This window comes from Cydia pomonella, chromosome 21, assembly GCF_033807575.1.
Source record: "Cydia pomonella isolate Wapato2018A chromosome 21, ilCydPomo1, whole genome shotgun sequence".
NCBI lineage: Eukaryota > Metazoa > Arthropoda > Insecta > Lepidoptera > Tortricidae > Cydia > Cydia pomonella.
This window is the reverse complement of record NC_084723.1, coordinates 10259765-10282485: the sequence shown is the minus strand read 5'-3', so window position 1 is coordinate 10282485 and position 22721 is coordinate 10259765. Positions and strand designations below refer to the sequence as shown.

Here is a 22721-nt window from a genome sequence, read left to right as displayed (position 1 = left end):
GGTCGTGGAGATGGATACTGATCGGCCGAAGTTAGAATTGGTCCCCAGTTATTTCGGGCAGCCATTGGCGCAGGAGCTCTTGTCTGTGGAGATTGCGTATGGATTAGGGAGGTCAGTTTAGTTTGGTTTCTGGATTACCATTTTTTTGATGAACAATTGCAGTGTACAGTTTTCCACAATATTCAACAGTGTCAGTTATAGTCTATGAAGCCATTTCCGTCAGTAGAAAAAAGCGGCAAATTTATAAAATGTAGGTGCGAAAGGTTATCGACCCAAAGAAAATTTGAAATTCGCGCCTTTATGTACTGAAAAAGTCGTTTGGCCGACTACACTTTTATTTATACACAATTAAAAAACGTCGATTTTAGATAAAATTTAGTACGTTTTTAATTAGTTTAAATGACTGAAACCTTAATAATTAATTTATTTTGATAGAAATGTAGTTCTGAAACTAAGCTGTCAATTTAAAATTGGTTATGGCTGACTAGTGTTTGTTTTCGCTTATTAACAATTGCTTTTGACCTCCCTTCTCGCAATTGTGTTTCTGTTTGTAATTCTTTTGATTTTAAATCACCAGATTTAATCAAATTATCATTGGGCTTTTGTGTTTTCGTTAAAAATATCAATTTTTAGTTAGCTGTTTTTATATTGATTAGTTAACAAAGACAATTATAATAATCAAATCGAATTAATATTTAATTACTTCCATTCCGAATCGGATGGCGTATTTATGTAATGCTAGAAGATTTATTTTTTATAACTTACTGAACTATATGCCAAAATTTTAATTTTATAACAATCTGAGCTGTAAACGGTTTCACTGCCTACAGTAAGTGTACTTCTTACTGATTTCTTAGAACTTACTGTTTTATTGTGTTCCCTTCTATTACTCAAGGAATTTACAGTTCTATGAAACAAATAGGAATTACTCGTATCCCTTTGAGATGTAGGCCGTCGGCTCCCAACCAATTATGTCATTTAAATTTAAAATTTTAATTATTGATATAAAATCAAAATTCCTACAACTCAAAAACGACATATGCCACTCGAAGAGGTATACTTATTTTTACCAACCGTTCTTTTTCTTCTTTTTATTCCAATCCTTTGTTTCAGATACTACCTATCAACGTTCAAGGACGCGCTCCGACAGACAGCGATAGACGTGATGACGGGCGAGTCGCGGCACATCCCCGAGCAGCTGACCGGCATCGAGTGCACGGCAGTCAAGGTGGCCGTGTTTCCCGTGTGTGCATGCCCTGCCTATGTATATACTCTATGCTTGCTTCCAATTAATACATTTCAACAAAGGGTAGTTACAATTTGATACCTGACCAGGATTATGAAGTCAATTCTGAGTCTTTGACGGCGAAAAACGGCCACAGGTGCGCACGTTTACAGTTTAAAATTAACGCTAATGTATTCCAAAAACGTGGTGTTTTATATATAATAGGTGTGGCGTTCAAAGGATTATTTTGCCATAAAGAAGTAGACATAGATCTTTGTACTTCAGTTTAAAAAAGACTAATCTTTTTAAATTAATTAAAATAATATGGCCGTGTTTCCTGCGAGTGCTTGAGTCGAATTTATATTTCCTATACCTGCTTCCCCTTATTCCGTGTCAGCAGAGGGTTTTTGGTGCCAGGATTTTGGAATACAATACAATTTTATTAGTGTTAAGTGCTATCTATCAGCGTAATCTAAGGTGGTCGGTCGTGTTCCCTGCGAGTGCACGCTCTACTTTAGTACATGTATGTAATCTATACCTACTTGTTATAGTTTATAATTAGTTGCTCTGACAAGGATTAGGATTAGAATACCATGATTTCTCAGAAGAAGAGTCCAATCAGCGTATTTTAATCCATGTAAATAAATTACAGCTGTCCGGGTTTCCTGCATGTATACGCTTTTTAGGGTTCCGTAGTCAACTAGGAACCCTTATAGTTTCGCCATGTCCGTCTGTCTGTCTGTCCGAGGCTTTGCTCCGTGGTCGTTAGTGCTAGAAAGCTGAAATTTGGCATGGATATATAAATCAATAAAGCAGACAAATTCGTACAATAAAATTTAAAGATTTTTTTTTAGGGTACCTCCCCTACACTTAAAGTGGGGGTGAACATTTTTTTTTTGTTTCAACCCTACAGTGTGGGATATCGTTGGAAAGGTCTTTCAAAACTAATAGGGGTCTTCAACAAACATTTCTTGATAAAGTGAATATATACGGAGATAATTGTCCCAAAAGAAAAAAAAATGTCCCCCCCCCCTCTAACTTTTGAACCATAGGTCCACAAAATATGAAAAAAATCTTGGAAGTAGAGCTTAAGAAAGACATACAGAGACAACAGACACAGTTCATCCCTTGGTTAACAATCTACCATACTTTAAGCTCCAGTTTAGCTTATTGTGACGGAAGACTAACTACGGAACCCTACTCTGAGCATGGCCCGACATGCTCTTGGCCGGTTTTTGTCTATGTGTATGCCGTGTTTAGATCTTAGAGAGATCATTTCATGATGTGGCAGTCATTTCATGGCATGTCATATCATCAAAATCTGTAATGTAATCACGACATATATATACTCTCTGCGTGCTTCCCTTTATCCCGTGTAGATAGAGAGGTTTTTTTTTCATCATCATAAAATAACGAGATATTAACATTATCCTCACTTAATGGGAAGTGTAATCTTTCAGTACGTAAGACGTGAAGGTCGTGCCGTTATCTCCTTCGAGATCTTGGCATACGGCAGTGTCCAATCCAGTCCCAAAGCTACAAGCGAGAAAAAGAGATCTATTATTTATACCAACCTGTTGAATAATGTGAATTTGCAGGAGCAAAACGTGGACACGGCGGCTATGGCGCAACATGTGAAATCGCTTATCGACGACTGCAAGAAGCTCATCGTGGACACAGAACCCGTGTTGGGTGCTTGGGGGCTCATCGACGCCGATCCCAAGTATGTGCACATCTTGTAAGATACTTCCACTCGTTTGCAATTGTATGGGAAAACTTAAAACTCGGATAAATCCATTCGAACCTCTTAGGAAATATTATAGATCTAGTATTTTTCGCTAGCTATACAATACGCGTGCGCCTGTGAGAGACTGAACATACGCAATGCGACGAAATCAAAAACGCGTTTTAAGTTTCCTGACAGCATACCAAACATAACCTCCGTCATTTGGTCGGGTTCTTTGTTACCCACCATAAACACATGGTGGGATATAAAGGAAAAGTGAGACTGTGATAAGGACAAACAATCTCTCCTCTCTGAAAGATACATAAGACTATCATGTTCGGTCACTTCCTCCCACCACTTATGTCTAATCCATACTTAATATAGATTCATGGGAAATATCTACCCTATTACAATCTTAAAGTCTTGACAGTTGGATTTATCCGAGATTGAAGTTAACGCATTCACTTCCAGGGAGCGTTATGACACTAATGACGGTGAACGCATACATGCGTTGCTGGCAGTGAATGTGTTAAGCGACTCAATTGCAACAGCGATACCGACGATTCTTCTTCATCTTAGCGCGCACTTGGGAAAATTATCTATGCTTGATTCTCATAAATCTATGTATATTTGGAGTAGTTACAGTAGTTCATTACACTTTGGTGCCTTGACCAGGATTTTGGAATTCTGTAATTGGTCAGAAACAAATATCATCTTAACGCTTTCATGATAGAATTTTAAAGAATTCGGGGTCCGTAATCCACTTTTGGTGAGGTAATCCCAAGAACTAGCATGGTTTTTAGGAGACAGTAGGCCATATTGGGATTATACAGGTTTCCTCACAATTTTGTGAAACACGTGTAAAAAAGCGCAGTTTACCAATTGCTTATAAAAAGTCCAGTTACTAGAAAACGTAGAACTATCTTTTTTTATTTGCGGCAACAGTATCTTATCCCATATCACACAACTTCGTATTATTTCGTCTACACCCACGCAAAATTTAAAATTTTAGATAATCTTGCCTGAGGTGATGATTAAAAAAAATCCTTAGCAGATAGTTCTGCCGACTACAAAACTTATGTCTTTCCCATCACGAAGCAATGGCGTTCCGTATATTTGGGAGGTGTGCGTGTAACCGAATCCAACATGTAGAGGCCCTTTGACACTTTAATGAAATTTAAGGGGAACACGAAGTGGGTGCTGCCCTTGCCGTGTCATGGAACGCACGCAGAGGCAGCACCCGCCAGGATGTAAGGACTATTGAGAATTGATGGAATCTAAAATGAACTAGGCTATTGGGTGTAACTAAAACATTATTATTACAGTACCGGCGACCCGTCGGAAACGGAAATGGACAGCGTACTCCTCCTCACTAGCGACGCATACCACGTGGCAGATTACGACGAGACCTCAGACCGAGTGCTTTCTGTACAGAAAGTACCGCTGCGAGATATAACTTTAGTCGAGCTCGGCACTGTGGAGACTAATGCCACGGTAATATACATCTCATTTCATAGATTTAAGTAAATGTAGATCAAAAAGAGAATTATACAACAAATTGAATTTATTTCAAGGAAACTAGGTGTTTTTTAAGTCGACGTACGTAGTAAAATGTTCTTCTAAAGTAGTATATTCCTTCAGGGCAATCGCAGACTGCATGTTGTCATTCAAAACAAATACCATTCATACAACTATCTCAATCTAGTCATTAAAATATATATATATATATAAATTTTCCGATTTTGATATTTTTGTTAAAAGGATAATATTAAAATAATTTGTATACATAAAGCAACTCCATTCACTCGCTATTCATTTTGATGCTTTTACAATGATTAACTTACGAAAACGCCATTTAACCATAAAGTATTCAATGTTTTGAAATGTCCGTTTGCAAATTTGACACTTAAACTGTATTACATTAAGTTTACTTTTGTATGAAATACCTATCTTTACTAAAATTATAAAGAAGCGTTATTAGTATCTACCAGAGCGCATTGCCTAATGTTAGTTTGCTCCATATAGGGACCGTGCGCGTTGGAGGGTCTGCCATCTTGTGGCCTGAATTGGAACAATAAACATTTACATTTACACGTCACGTGTTTTCCTGTGCATAGTAGGTTCTGCCATCTTGTGGGCTACATCGGAACAATAAACATCACATTTACGCCTCGCGCCAAAAATCTGACGGCTCCTGTGCTGCCGCCTACAGTTCATGCACGCTCCCTATATTTTGACATATTTCTTTCGCATTGGGCGTCCTCTTCTTTTAATACGTCAATGTACATAAGGGTAATGTCACTATAGGGATAAGTTTTTTATTTATTTTTTAAACTGTAAAGATTCCTTTTTGCTCACATTTATTTGAATATTTATCTTGTTTATTTTGCCCAATATTAAATCTAATCACAGTAAAAATAACGTTCATTTCAGATATTCGGCGTCGGACGCAAAAACACATCTGAACCCATATCCTGCATAAGAATCAACTACACATACAACAACGAACCAGGATACTTCCATATGTTCCGATCTACTACTTTGAGGTTCTTCAATAACATGGCGGTTGTCATCAATACTAAGGACGAGATGATTGGTAAGATATTATGAGCTTTATTCCTATATAATTTAAATTCGTTTGTTGTATGTGAATTAATCACACTATATCAGAAAGCGTGATGATCGATAAGTGATTTAGCATTTGATTCGTACAAGCAAAAGGGTAGAAGATACGACAAACAACATGAGCTCAAGTAAATTGAGGACTCTGTTTAAGTATTTTAAGTATTTATGCCAAATTAGAGCTGAAAAACTAGTAAAACAAATTCGAAGACTTTTAATTTTGCATCTCTATTAAGCTTGCATCATGGTTGTTATTTTGATAAAGACTGAATAATGTCATAAATAGATTCCAAATGTTTAACTCAAATTTATGACTCAAAAGTCTTAGTGCTAAGATTGAAGTTCAAATAACATGAGAATTTAAGCCCATATAAATTGTGTTCGAAGAATCGTTGCACTACATCTGCGAGTCGCTGATGGTTGCTCGAGATGTGGCTAACTATGTGATATTCTTAATTTGGATTCTCCAGTCTAAGCGCTAAGGTTCAACTCCAAATGACATGATATTTTAGGCATGTTTAAATTGTGTTGATAGAATCGTTGCACTACATCTGCGAGTCGCTGGTGGTGGCCCGGGACGTGGCTAAGTTGCCACCCGTTCCTTTCCATAGCGGGGTCAAGTTGGAGAGGCGGAAATCTAAGGTTAGTTTCTGCCTGAAAATGACTTACCTATTGTTAACCAATATCAAGCCACACCCTTTACCTCTTATTTTCAATGCAGTTGGATATTTGATCCTGAGTCGGAGGTTTTCTGAGGTACTCGAAACGCCTTAAATATATTGACGGCCCAGCGTCATAATAAGTTTCCTTTGAATGTAAAAAATGTAATGGTAACATTTATTTTGATTTCAAACGGTGAAAAGATTTTTCTTGCCAACATAATTCATGAAATAGTAGGTACAGTGCGAAATGGAACAAAAAAAATTCGAAGGGCGAGGGCGTAGCCTGCCAGTGTACTGGGGGGAAGTTGATATCGCTTGGGGCTAACGCCGCAGAGGGCCATACATTGTATGGGGGGGAACAGCTTCCACCTTCCACCACAGCCTTTAGGGATTCTTATTTCGTTGACGAGAGTGTAAACCTGCCAAATACATTTTTGAAAACAGAGAAATTTGTACCTATTTATAGAAATTATAGTTAAAAATAAGTAAATATCAAAAATGGATTTAGCAAGTTTTTTTTTTGAACGGTTTACATTTTAAGTATAATTACTTATATTTATGTATATCTGTTTTAGATACATCCAACGCAAGCAGCGTCGAGTGGCGCTAGATCCTCGCTCTACTTGGATTTATCTCGTCTTCCCACTATCACTAGGAATGTGAGCGAGACGCAGCTAGTCGCTGACATACGCAGCGTCGGTATGTATGGTAACATTGGTGAAATAACCGGCCACAATAGGGCAATAAGCCACAAAATTACGCAAAACTCTGCGTAGGGGGCGTCACTAGCACAAAAAGTAAACAAACCGCCATGCATTATGTCTTATTTCTTCGTAATCTGAAGTTGAATCAGTTGTCAAAAAACGGTTTGTGGTAGTGCTGCACTCTGACGGCAGAAAATTGTACAGCTATTTAAGTCACAAGTTAGGTTCTAGTGCCCTTAGGAACAGAAGATTCTGTGTGTGTGAGATCAAAGAGAATCTGAAATAGAGGAGGATTGTCAAAGAAAACTTTGTAGCTACAGTAAATTTACTGCCATCTTTCGACACATAATTAAAACTTTTAGAACGCCATTTGACTTTGATCCTTATCTTTTCACTGATATGTGTTTAATTTGTTAAATATCAAAAAGTGGTCGTTTCGAGCGATGGCGCCAGAATCTTTGGGCAGTGCCCGGTAAGATGGCGCTACTTTTTGATATTTAACAAATTTAACACATATCGGTGCACCTACTCTTTCGATTAACTTCTCTATTTCCGCTACCCAAAGGTTGTCTGGAAGTGATCGCTTTTTAGCGATAAGACCGCCTATTGTCTGACTCTAAATTTAATCAATTGTTTATTTTTCTTGTATATTTTTACTGAGGTGTGCCGATAAAGAGTATTCTATCTATCTATCGGTGAAATAATAAGGATCAAAGTCAATTGGCGTTCTAAAAGTTTTAAGCATGTGTTGAAAGATGGCAGTAAATTTACTGTGGCTACAAATTCTCTCTATTTCAAATTCTCTTTGCCTTGAGTGACAGGAACATAAGATTCTGTGTGTGTATGACCCACTTTGTAATGTTGATGGTATCGGGTCCTAATCCTTCTCTAATCTCTAGCCCCCTTATTCATAAACGTCTACTAAAGTTGACAAGCCGCTAATAATCGTTTGTCCCTTTCCATTTATACCAATACGTCAGAAAGGGACAAACGATTATTAGCGGCTTGTTAACTTTAGTAGACGTTTATGAATGAGGAGGTAGGTCCTTAAACTATCCCCCCCCCCCTAACCCCTCCAGATGAGTTCCAGCCTCAGACCTCGACCGAGGAGGTGTTGTACCAAATCGTGTGTTGTTCCAAAACGCCGCCTCGACGATCTCACCAATCAAATGCAAGAAGCGAGGGCGAGACAAACGTTAGTAAAGACAGACAATTTTTTTTTATACCACGACGGTGGCAAACAAGCATACAGCCCGCCTGATGGTAAGCAGTCTCCGTAGCCTATGGACGCCTGCAACTCTAGATGTGTAACATGTGCGATGCTGACATTTTAAAAATCTAACTGCTTTTTAGGGTTCCATACCCAAAGGGTAAAACGGGACCCTATTACTAAGATTCCGCTGTCCGTCCGTCCGTCTGTCACCAGGCTGTATCTCATGAACCGTGATAGCTAGACAGTTGAACTTTTCACAGATGATGTATTTTTGTTGCCGCTATAACAACAAATATTAAAAAGTACGGAACCTTCGGAGGGGGAGTCCGACTCGCACTTGTCCGGTTTTTTGAAGAACCTCATACTGTAGACCCTCGGGAAAACCTAGGCATAGCTCATTCCACAGCCGGAACGTCCGCGGGAGGAATTTGGTTAATATTAGTAAATAATTTTAGACAAATCGATATACCTGCTTAACCTATCTCAGGTCATTTGGCGAAATATCTCTACATTTTGATGATATTTCTGATTAAAAAAATGTGACTAAAAATATTACGTCGTTGAAAGAGTCTAATATAAAGTATCCCAGACAAATGTCTATGACTAGTATAACACAACATAAGTAAATCATTTTATTTAAATTAAATTTGTTAATTTACTAATTTTATTTTTGAAATCAATAAATCTCATCCACCGAACGTTACCCTCTCTGGTCGTACTCTTACTTTATTTTGACTTTAAAATAATAAATGTTAGAGATGCCCCGAATAGTGGTTTTGGCCGAATTCCAAATATTCGGCTCCTCTCTCGGCCGAAGCGCCGAATATTCGGCATAACATTTGCACATTTGAGCCACATCAGTCAGTTATAAAATTTAATTTTTGTTGCAATAAAATCGAAGCCACGATAAAAGTATTAGTAGCTAATAAATGCTCAGTAAACAGTCTTCGTATTTAACAACTGTCCAAGAAAACATTTTAAACATTATTCACCCCCTTATTCATAAACGTGTACTAAAGTTACGATGCCGCTAATAATCGTTCGTCCCTTTCCATCATACCAATACGTCGGAAAGGGACAAACGATTATTAGCGGCATCGTAACTTCAGTACACGTTTATGAATAAGGGGGTAAATTTAGTAGTTTGCGTTTATTTTTATTGTATAATTTATCTTTTTAGGTAGATGTAAGATATATTCTGTATACGGCCGAATAGTAGGCAACATTCGGCCGAATAGGACGCAGCATTCGGCCGAATAGTTGCCAAATATACGTGGCATCTCTTATAAACGCACAAAGTCACGAGTATACAACAAAATAGCTATTTTATAGGAAAATTAAAACTCAACATACTTCTATTTGTAAGAAAACTCCTTCCAATGCAAATGTTTATACAAACCCATCATTCCAGGATCCAAGGCCCTGACCAACATGTCAGAGCAGTTCAGCAAGCTAAACAAGCTGTCTCACTCCCTCAACGCCCGCGCGCGACCCAGCCTACAGCTCAAATTCGACCAGAGCTCGTCCAAGACCAAGAAAATCTTCACCTTGGGCGGCAAAACTGAAACCAGGAAGAAAGGAAGTCTTTCTGACGGGATGTCCAGCGATTACTCGTCCGATGATGAAAATAGAACCAATATCTTCGAACCGACGCTAGACAATTTCGAAAATACCCAGCACTATATAGGCTCACAGCAAAAGGAAAAGGATGATTGCGAACTTATTCAAAATCCTTTATACTCCTCGAAAATCGAGCCTAATGAACAATTTGATCCAAGCGTGGTAATTACTACGCCGGTTGAAAAACAAACTATCAAAACTCCAAGCAATATAAATAAGATAAACCCATTCGATTTGGAAGCTGACACTTGTTCAAATCATTCAAAAACTCCAGAAATCCAAGTGGAAAGCGAGTGTGAATATTCGAAACCTGTACCCCCAAATTCCTTAGTGCTTTCTCAGAAATTATCGCACAGTTCCAGCGATATTACCATAGATAATACATCTCTTCAGACAGAAGGGGTAAATTACCATAGATCGAATTCTCAGCATGAGATAACTTTAAACATAGCTCAGAGTCACAGTGAGTCCGCGTTGAGACAGTTCAAGAATATAGCAAGTCCCGTGTCCAGTACTAAGGATATGGTGTTGTCGCCACTTTCGAAATTGGCTAAGGGCGTGCAGACTTTAGGGGCGAATTTGGATCCGAGGAAAATTAAGGTAAGAAATTTATTCAAATACCATCAGTTGATATACTCGTTTTTACATTGAAATACTGCACTATAATATCTTAGGTATTGTTAACTAAACAAACAAATGACCATACCACAGTCAAAGAATACCTAAGACGTAAAGTATTGCAAAAATAGGCAAATTTAACAGTTAAAGTAGATGGTTCTGTACGCTACCGTAATTGGGTTTCCAAGCGCTATTAGTATGACAAATCAGATAACACAAAACATCATAACGACTTATTTTGCGACTACTGTAACTATTATCTTGCGCTACTTATGAGCTTAATATCTCCCTAACTCTTCATACGACTTTGAAATTTACAAAACAAATCAAAAGTAGGCAACTACTTGCATGATTTTTAACTTACGGGCACTGCAATCATTTTATATATCCGATAGTAAAAGTTGTTTAGTATGGCCTATATATTCACCCCGTAAATTATTGCAGGTGACTAAATAAACATGCTGTATGTATACAAGATACATACTGTAGATATTTATTTATTTAAGCTTTATTGTATGATATAAAATTGTACAAATGACGGACTTAATGCCTTAAGGCATTCTCCACTAGTCAACCATTGGGTTAAACAGAAACTTGTAGTAAGTAAAAAAAATCACAAATCCAGTTACTTATGTAACCAATATAACATAGTTAATACACATACACATATATATATATATATACATAATGTACCCAAGTATAAGTAATATGCGGATAATTTATCCTTAAGCTTTAATTAGAATTAAAATTTATAATTTTTTCAACAGGGCCCAGGCACGGCGGTGAAACATATAACCGACCAGCAGTACGAAGAACACAGAAAACTGCAAGAAAAATGGCGAGATTGCAACACTCGTCTTGTCGCGCTGTGAGTGACTTAACGTTTATGTTACCACAACGTCGTTATGCTGTGGGTGACCTTAACATTTGTTACCACAACGTCGTTATGCTGTGGGTGACCTTAACGTTTGTTACCACAACGTTGTTATGCCGTGGGTGACCTTAACGTTTATGTTACCACAACGTCGTTATGCTGTGGGTGACCTTAACATTTGTTACCACAACGTCGTTATTCTGTAGGCGACTTTAACGTTTGTTTCCATAACGTCGTTATGCTGTGGGTGACCTTAACGTTTGTTACCACAACGTCGTTATGCTGTGGGTGACCTTAACGTTTGTTACCACAACGTCGTTATGCCGTGGGTGACCTTAACGTTTATGTTACCACGTCATTATGCTGTGAGTGACCTTAACGTTTGTACCACGTCACGCTGTGAGTTACCCAAGGTTGCCAAGGTTATACCACACCGTCGATTACTAGTTTAGTACTCAATTACTATATGGAGCAAATAAGGCATCGCGGTCAGCACACATAAGCACCCTTGGACTAATTTAATATGCAAGCTTGTCCATGTAATTTAAAACATATGATGACACATGATTAAAACTTTTAGAACGCCATTTGACTTTCATCTTTATTCTTTCACCAATATGGCGCTTGAAACGATGCCGCCATACCTTTGGCCTGTGATCTATCAAATTGTGCTCTAAAAGTTTTAATCATGTGTTGAAAAATGGCAGTAAATTGACTGTGGCTACAAAGTTTTCTTTGACAATCCACCTACATTCAAATTATCTTTGGTAATACTGCCCTAGACGTATTAGCATATAGGTATGCTATACAAAACACCCAAAAGATGCTTCTTTGCGTGGTGACCTCGCGCTCTTGGTGAACACTATAAACCGGTGTAATCTGTGGTTCAAGCACACAACCCTCACGTTACTAAGATAACAGGTACAGCACTTGTTAAGAAAACGGGGTGACCAGTGTGTTTGGGTGATACTACACATTTAGGTTTTGTTTTGTCTTCTCTGTTCCCGTAAGTTGGTGAAAAGAATACGACAAACGCTGACGCCGCAACTGATAAAAACTCATTCGGTACTAGTTTCGCCCGATAAGTCTTTTTTTTTTCAAAAAAGGCTCACATGCGGAATCTTTGACTTTCAGGAACAGAAGTGACAATATTCGTATTTCTGCATGTGTAAGTATGTATTACACATCCAAACAATTACGGTGAAATACTTAGTACTTTGCGACTAACTAAACGGGGCGTAGTATTGCTTACGAATAACATACTTTAATAATTTAACATTTTGAACGCTTTATGTCATAAACACAAACATCACTCAAACGCCAAGGTCGCCAAGGTCCCGGACACAAGCAAGCTAATGTAAACCTTGGTCGAAGTGAAGGTTACTTTGACAGCGTCCGCCATAACACCTATAGTTGTCCTTGGCGCTGTGGGCACCAATAGTACGACGACTTTAGGTGTTCTTGGCGTTCTTAAGGTAAAAGCTTGATTAAAAAAAAATACATGTTAAAATTATTTTAGAGAGTAGTAAAGTATTTGTCTTCTAGAACTGCAGCAATTTTATGACAAAAGTGAGACTTTACCATAGATAATTCTTACACATAGATTATAGACGTTTGTTTAGGCTTAGAATTAAAAAAAACATTCCTTTGTATATGTCACAATTTCCTTTAAATTTTAAATACGACCCGACGCCCTTTGCTTTTATACCTCGTTTACATTCAGCCGAAGTGAGCAGGGAAGTGGGCAGGACGAGTGTGTAAACACGATACTTCTCATGCCACTCGCGCTGCCCGGTGCTCCCCAAAATGGCGGTTTTTTGTGCGGAAGTCAAAGGACCCGCAGCGCGAGCGGCAGTGCGTGTTCACATTCTGCTCCGTCGCTCATTATTCGCCGAGCGCCTGGAGGAGAAAGACGTGTGTTGTTCGTTTTTTTAAGATCGGAAAAAAATATTAATTTATTGATAATTATAAAAAAAAATTAGGTACTTACAAAGTTCTATTACGATGGATAGATACCATCCACCATCGTCTACGACGAACTTTCTTTTTTGTATTCGATATCTTTTTAAATATCGAACATAAATGCGTATCGCAAAAAGACACAGCGCGGCCGCTGTAATTATTTCGACGTCTGCCATTGCCGAAAGTTGAAAGCAAAGTGAGTGTTACAGGGCACTATGTAAACACACACACTATTTAGGGAATTATTGCCGGCAGCGCGAGGGGCAGCGGCAGGGGCTGAATGTAAATGAGATATTAAGGGCTCCCGTCTTGAAGGATGGCGATCAAGTTAAAAGCCTAGCAGTATTCAGCCGGTGATTGAAACGCTCTAAATCGATTACTGAATTTGTTATTACCATGTACTTCACTTACACAGTATTAATCTTACCGACTCGGGATTACTCCACAGCGTACACTTGCTTTTTAAACAGCTTAAAATGTAATCTAAAACAAACTTGACATAATAATAGTTACCTAGCGTGGTGGAAATTATAGATGTAGTGCATAATTATTTTACGTCGTATTTTCACGGAAACGTACAAACGTGTCTTGCTATTTCAGTCAGTCTCGGTACTCGGTAAAGTACTGACGTTGACTGAAGTAGCATGACCAATACGAACGTTTCTCAGAAAATACGATGGAAAGCAATTACGTATTCCAGTATTAAATAGTTATTATTAAAATGACCAGTGTTTTGTATATCATCAAGGCAGAATTACTATTGAAATTAGTTTAAATCTGTGTATGTTTCATATATCACTAAATAGACGCCGCGTTGGGCACACGAGTCGCCAATGAAACGTCACTCAGTGAGTTATTTAGTTAATATAATTTGACAGTATTCTACTGAGAAGAAATTAGCGTGTCCTAAATAGCAGTATTTAGTATTGTATTTAAAAAAGGCAATGTTTTTTATCCATATAATGCTAATAGAAAATAAACATTTGTTGAATACTTAGTTGTAGTTACCGATTAAGGGTCCTACTGACGTTAAAAAAATAATTGATAATTTAATACCCATATCTTAGTTACACATTCCCGTATGCGGGGTGCGAGAGATTTCCTTAACGCATGTCATTATTCATTCGTTTTACCGCCTGCGGGGAGACACCGCACGCCGTATATCGATCGAGTTATCGACCAATGAAACTGAGCCTTTATGGTAACTAGATTCTCTTAAACACGTTATAATTGTGTACCTCAAAATGCACGACAGCGCTGCCATCTAGTTTAGCTGTCAAAACAGACTTACAAGAAATCGCTGAACTTTGGGCGTCTTACTATTTTAACTATGACGTCTATGCAATTCATAATTTCACATACTCATTATTTCCTCAAAATAAACCGTAATACTCATTCAGCTACCAGTCATATGCAAACAAAAGCATTTTTAGCTTTAAAAAGCAATAGATAACATATAAAATGTATACAACACATACTTAAATTAAGCCTTGAATTATTTCGAAATTTATAAAACTTTTGCCAGTTTCTGAGGCTCATTTTCTAACGAAAAAAAATCTATCAATCACAGTTATTGTTATTACTATCATTAGTTTGACAAAACTTTAGCGAATTTAGTATTTGAAGCGCAAGTCAATTGTAAAATTGAGTATACTATGTAAGCTAGTTATATTTAGACTTCTATAACTTGTTCAAAGTTTTCTATGTGTCCCAAAAATCGCGTCCTCCTTTTCAATAAATGTTATATTGATGTCTATTGTGCGTAGACCTCTAGAATGTTAAAAAAAATTGCGCGGATGCACGGACCGGGTTAACGAAAAATAGTACGAACAACGCTAAATGCCGCAGTCGCATGCGACGGATTTTACCCACAAAGTCATCCGCGTGCGTTTGCTCGCTCTGTGCAAACGCGCCACCTAACGCCCTTAGAGTAATTGTATTAATGTAATACAAATAATCAGCAGCTTATAGTCAAAATGATCGGTAACGACACAGTTACAATTATTGATTTTGGTGCCGCCTGGCGGATATCAGACACTCTTAATGAGTTCTCAACGAAAGTTTACATTTTGGCTACTCTAGGCGACACGTGTTATTAGTAGATTAGATTAGATTAGATGATTTATTTCATGAAAGACAATTACATAATAAATTTGCATTGATGTCAAAAATATAAGAATTTCTATCATGATCGTCAAAATAAAATAATAAAAATGAAAATAATAACAATACTAATGAAATAAAATTATAGCTCCAATAAGGATTGTCAATACAATTAGAATAAATAAGAGAAACAGTAAGTAGGTAAATACTTACAAAAATCCAAAATATAAATGTACAATGTCAAAACTTACGAAAATACGAGAACAATAAAAATAAAAACGATAAATTAATAAAAGAACACAAATAATATCTCCCAATAAGAATCGTCAACACACAACAATATAAAAACAATGAAATAATATCTCCCAATAAGGATCATCTGTATGATAAAGAAAACAATGTCAATAAATAAAAACAATAAGAATAAAAACAATTTCTGAATCAAAATGTCAATTCCATGAACTCATTTACTGAGTACAGAGGGTTTTCCAACAAAAGGTTTCTCAATTTACGTCTGAATATTTCGTCGCATTGCTCGTTTCTTATCTCGGCAGGTAGGTGCTCGAAATAAGTAGGTCCGATTATTCGTGGGTTCCTTTTTGAAAGCACCAAGCGACGAGGAACTGTTCTGAGACGACCTGTGTTACGCAGTTGTTTTCCCGGACAATCCACACGAGAAAATTGAGCAATATTATTTCTGACAAATATTATTAGTTCAAAGAGAGAGTAAACTAGTCTTTAAGCCCATTTTGATCGCTTTGATTTTATGTGTTTCGTGATGTAAAACAGAATTGTAATAAATACTAACAAGGCACTTGCTTCCCATGTGTCAACTACGTATTTTGCTCAGATTTTCACAAACCCATCGCGCTTTTCATAACTTAATTAGAATAGGGGTCAATGCAGTTTTGTACATTTTGTAATAAAAATACGTAATTGAACTAAATTTCTTGCTCCACACTTGAGTACGGTAGCGTTCGGTAGACACCAGATGGTTAGCAAAGTAGTTTGATATACAGGCAGTAGTAGAAGTATTTGAACGGGCAAGGTGTTCAAAGTTAGATAATTACCTAAAAATGATCTAAAGCGCGTGGTTGTATTGTGCGCTTACCGCTGCGTTTATCGCGTAAAACAATGTAGTGTCATTAGATTATCTGATGTAAAATGGGTGTGCGGGAAACGTCGTGTCGTGTTCCCTGTCGATTTCATACAAACAGTATGAAAAATTAAAAACCCCTTGAAAGTTTATTTGACATATGGCTGAGACTCGGGGGGGTTAAATCTGCATCTAACGCTTTAACTATAGAGGTGTGTTTAGGTATTCGAGATTACCTTGGCTGCTGCGATTTATCTGTAGGTTACTGTAAATATAGAGTCATCTGCAGAGATAATTAACCCCCCTGCATACAAACAGTCTATGCAGAGGGGTTAACTATATCTGCAGCTGACTGTACATACCAACTAACCCAGATTTGGTACCCTCATACGGACAGCCGGTAATTTCATTAAAAATACATGTTTCCTAGTTCCATACCCAGACTTTTGTAGACTAAAACCAATGCACCAATTATTTAGCGCAATTTACGCGGTTGTCACACTGATGCGGATCCGCACGCCGCTCCGGTGTGAGCGAGACAGCGCTATGCACAGATAGAGCGATGCCCGGCTCGCACACCAGAGCGGCGAGCGGATCCGCATTCAACGTGAAGACCACCTTAGACTAAATATTTAGCATAATATATGTATATGACGAATGCTTCCTCTATAATAATTGTTTCCGTCTAGTGCCACTTTAAAGCAATAATCAAGCAAACGAATTTATGCTAGCTTTTTTTTAAAGATGGTTGGAAATTTCTGTGAAGCATGAGGACCCGATTGAATCATTTCATATTAGCAATATATTATTATGTTTATCTACAAACATGGTCGTAACATGCGGTTCCTGAACAGATCATAGAGAGCTTATAATATGTGTGTAGATAAAACAGAGTATGTAACCTATACATAATTTGGCATTAAAATACTTATGTGATCCTATTATGAAATACCCACACTCATATTTTAAAGCCTTTCATTATGTGCCCATCAGGGGCCTATTTCTCGAACGGTATTAGACTAATATTATTAGTCTACGAACTGGGGCCTATTTCTCGAACGCGTAACCCATACGACTTGACAGTTTATGGACTAATAATCTAATAATACCGTTAGAGAAATAGGCCCCTTTCAAGTAGTATGGGTTACCATGGCAACACATAAATAATATTAAACTAATACCGTTCGAGAAATCGGCTCCTGTCGTAGATAAATAATAGCTTTTGTTTATTTTATTTATTTATTTTGTTTATTTATGATTTTTATTTTATTTATTTTATAGCATTCTTAAGAGTATTAGAATTATCTTGTAATATTTCAAGTGTCACAGAAGTCTCCAACTATAAATAAACCTGATTTAATATATACTGTTGTTAAAAATGTATCAATTCCATAACCATTATTCTAAATGTGTATAATGTTGAAATTGTTTCTATATAACTATGTAACTAATGTACCTATTATAGCGAATTGAGATTGTATTATAATAGTAGGAATATAGATAGGTAGACAAACTGACGCGCTTGTGGATATTGTCGATAAGTTGTCCATGACTATTTCATAGACCAAATAATCTAAGTCGCGTGATGGGCTCTACTAACGTCACCGATAATTGCATACGATTTGCAATACGAGTATATTGCGGCATGTTGCTCCTACGTAATCGGCAATTATCTAAAGGGCTTATTACAGTTTTCCTGCCGCCGGGTCTTACGATCGTGGCCGATTTCGGCACCGACGTCGCGCCCGAGCAAGATCGTTTTCCGTTTCACGAAATATAAGAACAATTTTAACTATATTTGACATGAAAAAAATACTGTGTCTTGAATTGCCAAAAATGTTTAATGTTTGATATTTTTGCAATTGAACTTTTTTATGACATCAAGAAATGTTGGAAACTATGTGCTAAAACTTCGTGTAACGGATATCGGGGCCGACGTCGGCACTGACGTCGCGGCCGATCGTTCGCCGTCCGAAGGCAGGATAACTGGGGGCCTACCGCGAAATTCGCAAATTGCGGGGATCTTTCTCTTTTACTCTCACTAAGACGTAATTAGAGTGACAGAGAAAAATGCCCGCAATTGACGAATTTCGATTTTCCCGGTAGCCGCCCTGTAATAAGCCATTTGTTGCAACGTCTTAGTGTGAAATATTTTAGGCATAGTGAACATAGTCGCTAGAAGGCAAAAGTATCAACATATAACTATTCTAGCTTTTTGAACTACCCACATTTTTTTTTTTATTAGGATTTGCTCGCATTTGACTTTCAAGTAAGGGATAGAAAGTACAGACATTGTTTAAGTAGGTGTTTAATGTGAATAGAAAGTTTATAAATACTTCTACGAAATACTATAGAAATTAAAGACAGTTTCCATTTTGTAATATTTCCCATAGTTTTTATCATGTGGAATAAATAACGATTTAAAAAAATATATTACCTAAACCTAAAGATATCTATGGATGTGACAAGCAAAAGGATCTTGTGGACAGAAAATACCTACAGTAATAATTAAAACAAGACCACAATTGCGCCAGTTTGGTTACTTGAAAACGTACCTAATAGGTAAGTTATTATAGGCCGTAGATTTGTAATAGCTTTGTATTAGCGGTTGACTCGCCGTGTAGACAGATTAGTTGTCTACGGGCATATGATGGACGCTGTTATCGGCTTAACAAAGCAAATGTCACTATTTAACGACGCGCGTGTGAAATAATCAGGGCGGCTACCGGGAAAATCGAAATTCGTCAATTGCGGGCATTTTTCTCTGTCACTCTAATTACGGCTTACTAAGAGTAAAAGAGAAAGATCCCCGCAATTTGCGAATTTCGGTTTTCGCGGTAGGCCCCAGAGGGCCTACCGCGAACCACGTTTGACGTGTTGCCTCTCTGTCGCACTTGTAAATTCGTATTCGTAAGTATGACGGAGAGGCAGCACGTCGAAGCGCGGTAGGCCCTCTGACTGTCATTATCACACTGCCGCGTAGACAACTACGACCATCATAGCTGAATAGGCTTTATAGCATATCTTCACCGCGCGATATAGGCTGATAGCAATGTCATATTTCAAGATGATTTTGTTTTATTTCGGTTTAATCACGGAAAAAAAAATACGTACGTATATTGTGTGACCAACACTTTTTTTATAGTTTTTCTGCCTTTTTATTGACACCTAGCAGAAGAGATAGCGTAACACATTTAGTTTTTCTCCTCTTAAAAATTGTCAACAAATATTAATGATATTCACAAACTGATTTCGGTTATTTATTTGTATAACGCTTAACTTTATATTTTGATAGATTTCTTCTACGAGTAAATTATTATTTTTGAACTTAATGTTAAGTTGAATTGTTTATTGTATACAATATTTAATTTATTCATGTTGTATTTCAGTTAGATACAACACAAATACAGATTCGCCTGTGATTTATGTACAATTGATTTGTAATGACATTTTATTATTTATTTTAATTATTTATCATGATGAAATATAAATAAAAGTTGCTTTGTCAAACTCTTTTTTTATTATCCTAAAAGTGCTAATTACATCCTCACTTTATCAGGACCCAATTTCGGGCCGAATAAGAATATTTTTCCGTTTCACCAAATATCAGAACATTGTTTACAATATTTGAAATTTAAAAAAATGGCTCATATGCAAAAATATCAAACACTGAACATTTTTGGCAATTAGAGACCAAAGAATATAATACTCTGTTACAAAGAGCATATAATCACTACGTGCTCTGTTAGAGACAAAGTATTTTTTACATTTCAAATATTGTTAACGATGTGCTGATATTCCGTGAAAGTCGGGATCAAAATCGGGACTGATATCGGGAAATGTGAATGTAATGGGCGCTTTTAGGTAGAACGTAGTGATTATATGCTCTTTGCTTTTAGGCGTAGTTAGAGTGGCAGATAAAGATGCAATTTGCGAATTTCGGTGTTCGCGGTAAGCCCTCTTCGGTCACATGTCTTTATAATATATTATAGACCGATTTCGATAAAAAAAATTGAACCAAAAGAGATATCCAGAATTTTTTAGAAGTGAAGAGTTTTTCAATGCACCCTGAACAATCCTAACGTTTAGACTGTAAGCCTTAGAGCGGCATGTCAATTCGGAAATGTCACATTCACGTCACATTTCCCCCCTGTCTCGAACGAAATCTGCATTTCGTTGAAAAGAAAATTTAGGAAGCCGGTTGAATTTACGGAAAATTAATATTATTATATCAAAGTATCCCATAACATATTCTTAAGGTTCTAACAATGAAACCCAACGAAAGCTCTCAAAACAGCGAATATGTCGAGTGCAACCAAATAAAACAAACTGAGAATAATGAACACTTTGTTTTCAATAATAAATGCAGAGTATGCTTAGATGCAGCCGATATCCCAATATTTGGTGACGAACTCACGCCTGACATCTCTACCGACATTGAAACATTCGGGAGTGTTGAGATAAGAAGTGATGATAATCTTCCGAAATACATTTGTGAGTCTTGTGAAAAGTTGCTGCAGGCAGCCGTATTTTTCAGAAAGACAGCACAGCAAACTGATTTGCAACTTAAAAGCCAACAATATCAAGAAGATTCCAATACTACACGTAACATTTTAGATACTGTAAAATCTGAAGGAGTATTAGACATTGAAGAGAGCAATGAGGATATAGAGACTGAAAACTCTACAAATAATTTTAAAGAAGAAATTGTTGTTGAACCTTTTTATATCTTTGAGGATTTAGCGGCAATAGGAGCTTTTGATAATACAATGAATGATGAAGAAAACAATGTCAACCAAGACCTGCCAATTGTTGAAGATAGCACTGTTAATATGCGTTTGGATCAAAAATATACTTGTAAAACTTGTGATATTCCTTTCAAAACAGCTAAGGCATATTCTAAACACAAAAAATCTACAGAACATAAAAAAGCCAGAAATTCAAAAAAGATACAATGCGAGATATGTTACAAAAATGTTAGTAGAGCTTATTACAGCCGTCATGTTGAAGCTCATTCAGCTGATAGCAAGGATGACAAGCTAACTTGCCCTATTTGTAATAAGACATACAACAAAACATACTTCAACTATCATATAACAAACACACATAATAAAGAAAAGAAAGAATCTGAGCGTATTCAATGTTCCGTCTGCAGTAAGTCTTATGAAAAGCATTATTATAAATTCCATTTGGCTATTCACAATAATGACTCATCAAGATATGTTTGTGATGCATGCGGCAAATCTTTCATTCAGCAGAGCGCTTTCAAGCGGCACAGTTTGATTCATGGCAGTGAATTAGCATTTAAATGTTCACTTTGCCCATACAAAGGGCGGCATCCTGGATTACTGAAGACGCACATGCAAACGCATACAAGGGATTATCAGCACCGCTGCATGGAGTGCCCAGCACGCTTCTTAACGAAGAGTAACCTTAACAAACATGTGCAAAGACACAAAGGCCCTGTGAATTTTAAATGTGAGACTTGCAAGAAAGGTTTTTATTCTAAGCCAGAACTTGAGAGGCATTATGAGGCAGATCATTTGGGAGTTAAGAACCATGTCTGCAATATTTGTGGAAAAGCCTTTGGTTATAGGAATGCTATGATGAACCACCAGCTGAGGGTCCATAAAAGAGAAAAATTGACAAATGGTAAAGGAAGACTGCCTTTGTATTTAGAAGCTGATAGGAAGAATGATGACATTGATCAATGTAATTAAATTTTTAATAAGGTTTTATTCTTATTTTTAAATGAATAACGTACCACACCCTTTTTTACAAATACAGAGTTTAATACACTGTGTTTAAAATTAACTATACAAGTACAACAATTGTAATCTAAAAACTACAGAGATCTTGTAGCATGTACAATGAACTGGACAGATTTACATTTGGCTCTGTCACCTGTCTTTGATATGCTTAGTGGTGCCATACCAATACTAATGTTTATTATGGGGCTTGTCAATACACAACTTTGTTTCCTAACCTTTCATATACATATGTATGTTGTGGTCAAAATTGTGCTGTGCAAAAAAGATGACTAAAATGGTCAGGATACTATCATACAAAGACAAGTGGTTAAATAAACCAACAAGATAAACTTCATTTATATGGTATACAAATATGAGAGAAAATCTCATAATATGTATGTATGTCACTTTATTGCACAAAAAAAAATTGTTATATATATATATAAAGGCGAACTTCTCCCTGAAAGGGATCTCTTCCAGCTAACCTTTAATATTAATATTATCTAAGATGGATGTTTTTACACTGTTAATCTGTTTGGTCTCTAT

At 36.9% G+C, this 22721-nt stretch overlaps 2 protein-coding genes across 3 annotated transcripts in view; both read left to right on the top strand.

The window, feature by feature from the left end:
- Nucleotides 1-19935, top strand: part of LOC133529490 (phosphatidylinositide phosphatase SAC2) — a 32367-nt gene extending 12432 nt beyond the window's left edge. Inside the window, exons 11-18 of one of the 2 annotated variants that reach the window (XM_061867205.1) lie at nt 1114-1228; nt 2824-2948; nt 4277-4445; nt 5385-5547; nt 6109-6215; nt 6811-6934; nt 9564-10372; nt 11158-19935. In XM_061867205.1, the coding sequence (XP_061723189.1) occupies nt 1114-1228; nt 2824-2948; nt 4277-4445; nt 5385-5547; nt 6109-6215; nt 6811-6934; nt 9564-10372; nt 11158-11262 (1717 nt within the window). In that variant the 3' untranslated portion in view covers nt 11263-19935. Of the gene's footprint in view, nt 1-1113; nt 1265-2823; nt 2949-4276; nt 4446-5384; nt 5548-6108; nt 6216-6810; nt 6935-9563; nt 10373-11157 lie in introns of both variants that reach the window. The other variant, XM_061867203.1, reaches the window with a different exon arrangement.
- Nucleotides 19936-20552: 617 nt separating this feature from the next.
- Nucleotides 20553-22163, top strand: LOC133529493 (zinc finger protein 12-like). Its single transcript, XM_061867213.1, has one exon. The coding sequence runs from the start codon at nt 20694-20696 to the stop codon at nt 22143-22145; it is 1452 nt and encodes a 483-aa protein (XP_061723197.1). The 5' UTR covers nt 20553-20693; the 3' UTR covers nt 22146-22163.
- Nucleotides 22164-22721: the final 558 nt, after the last annotated feature.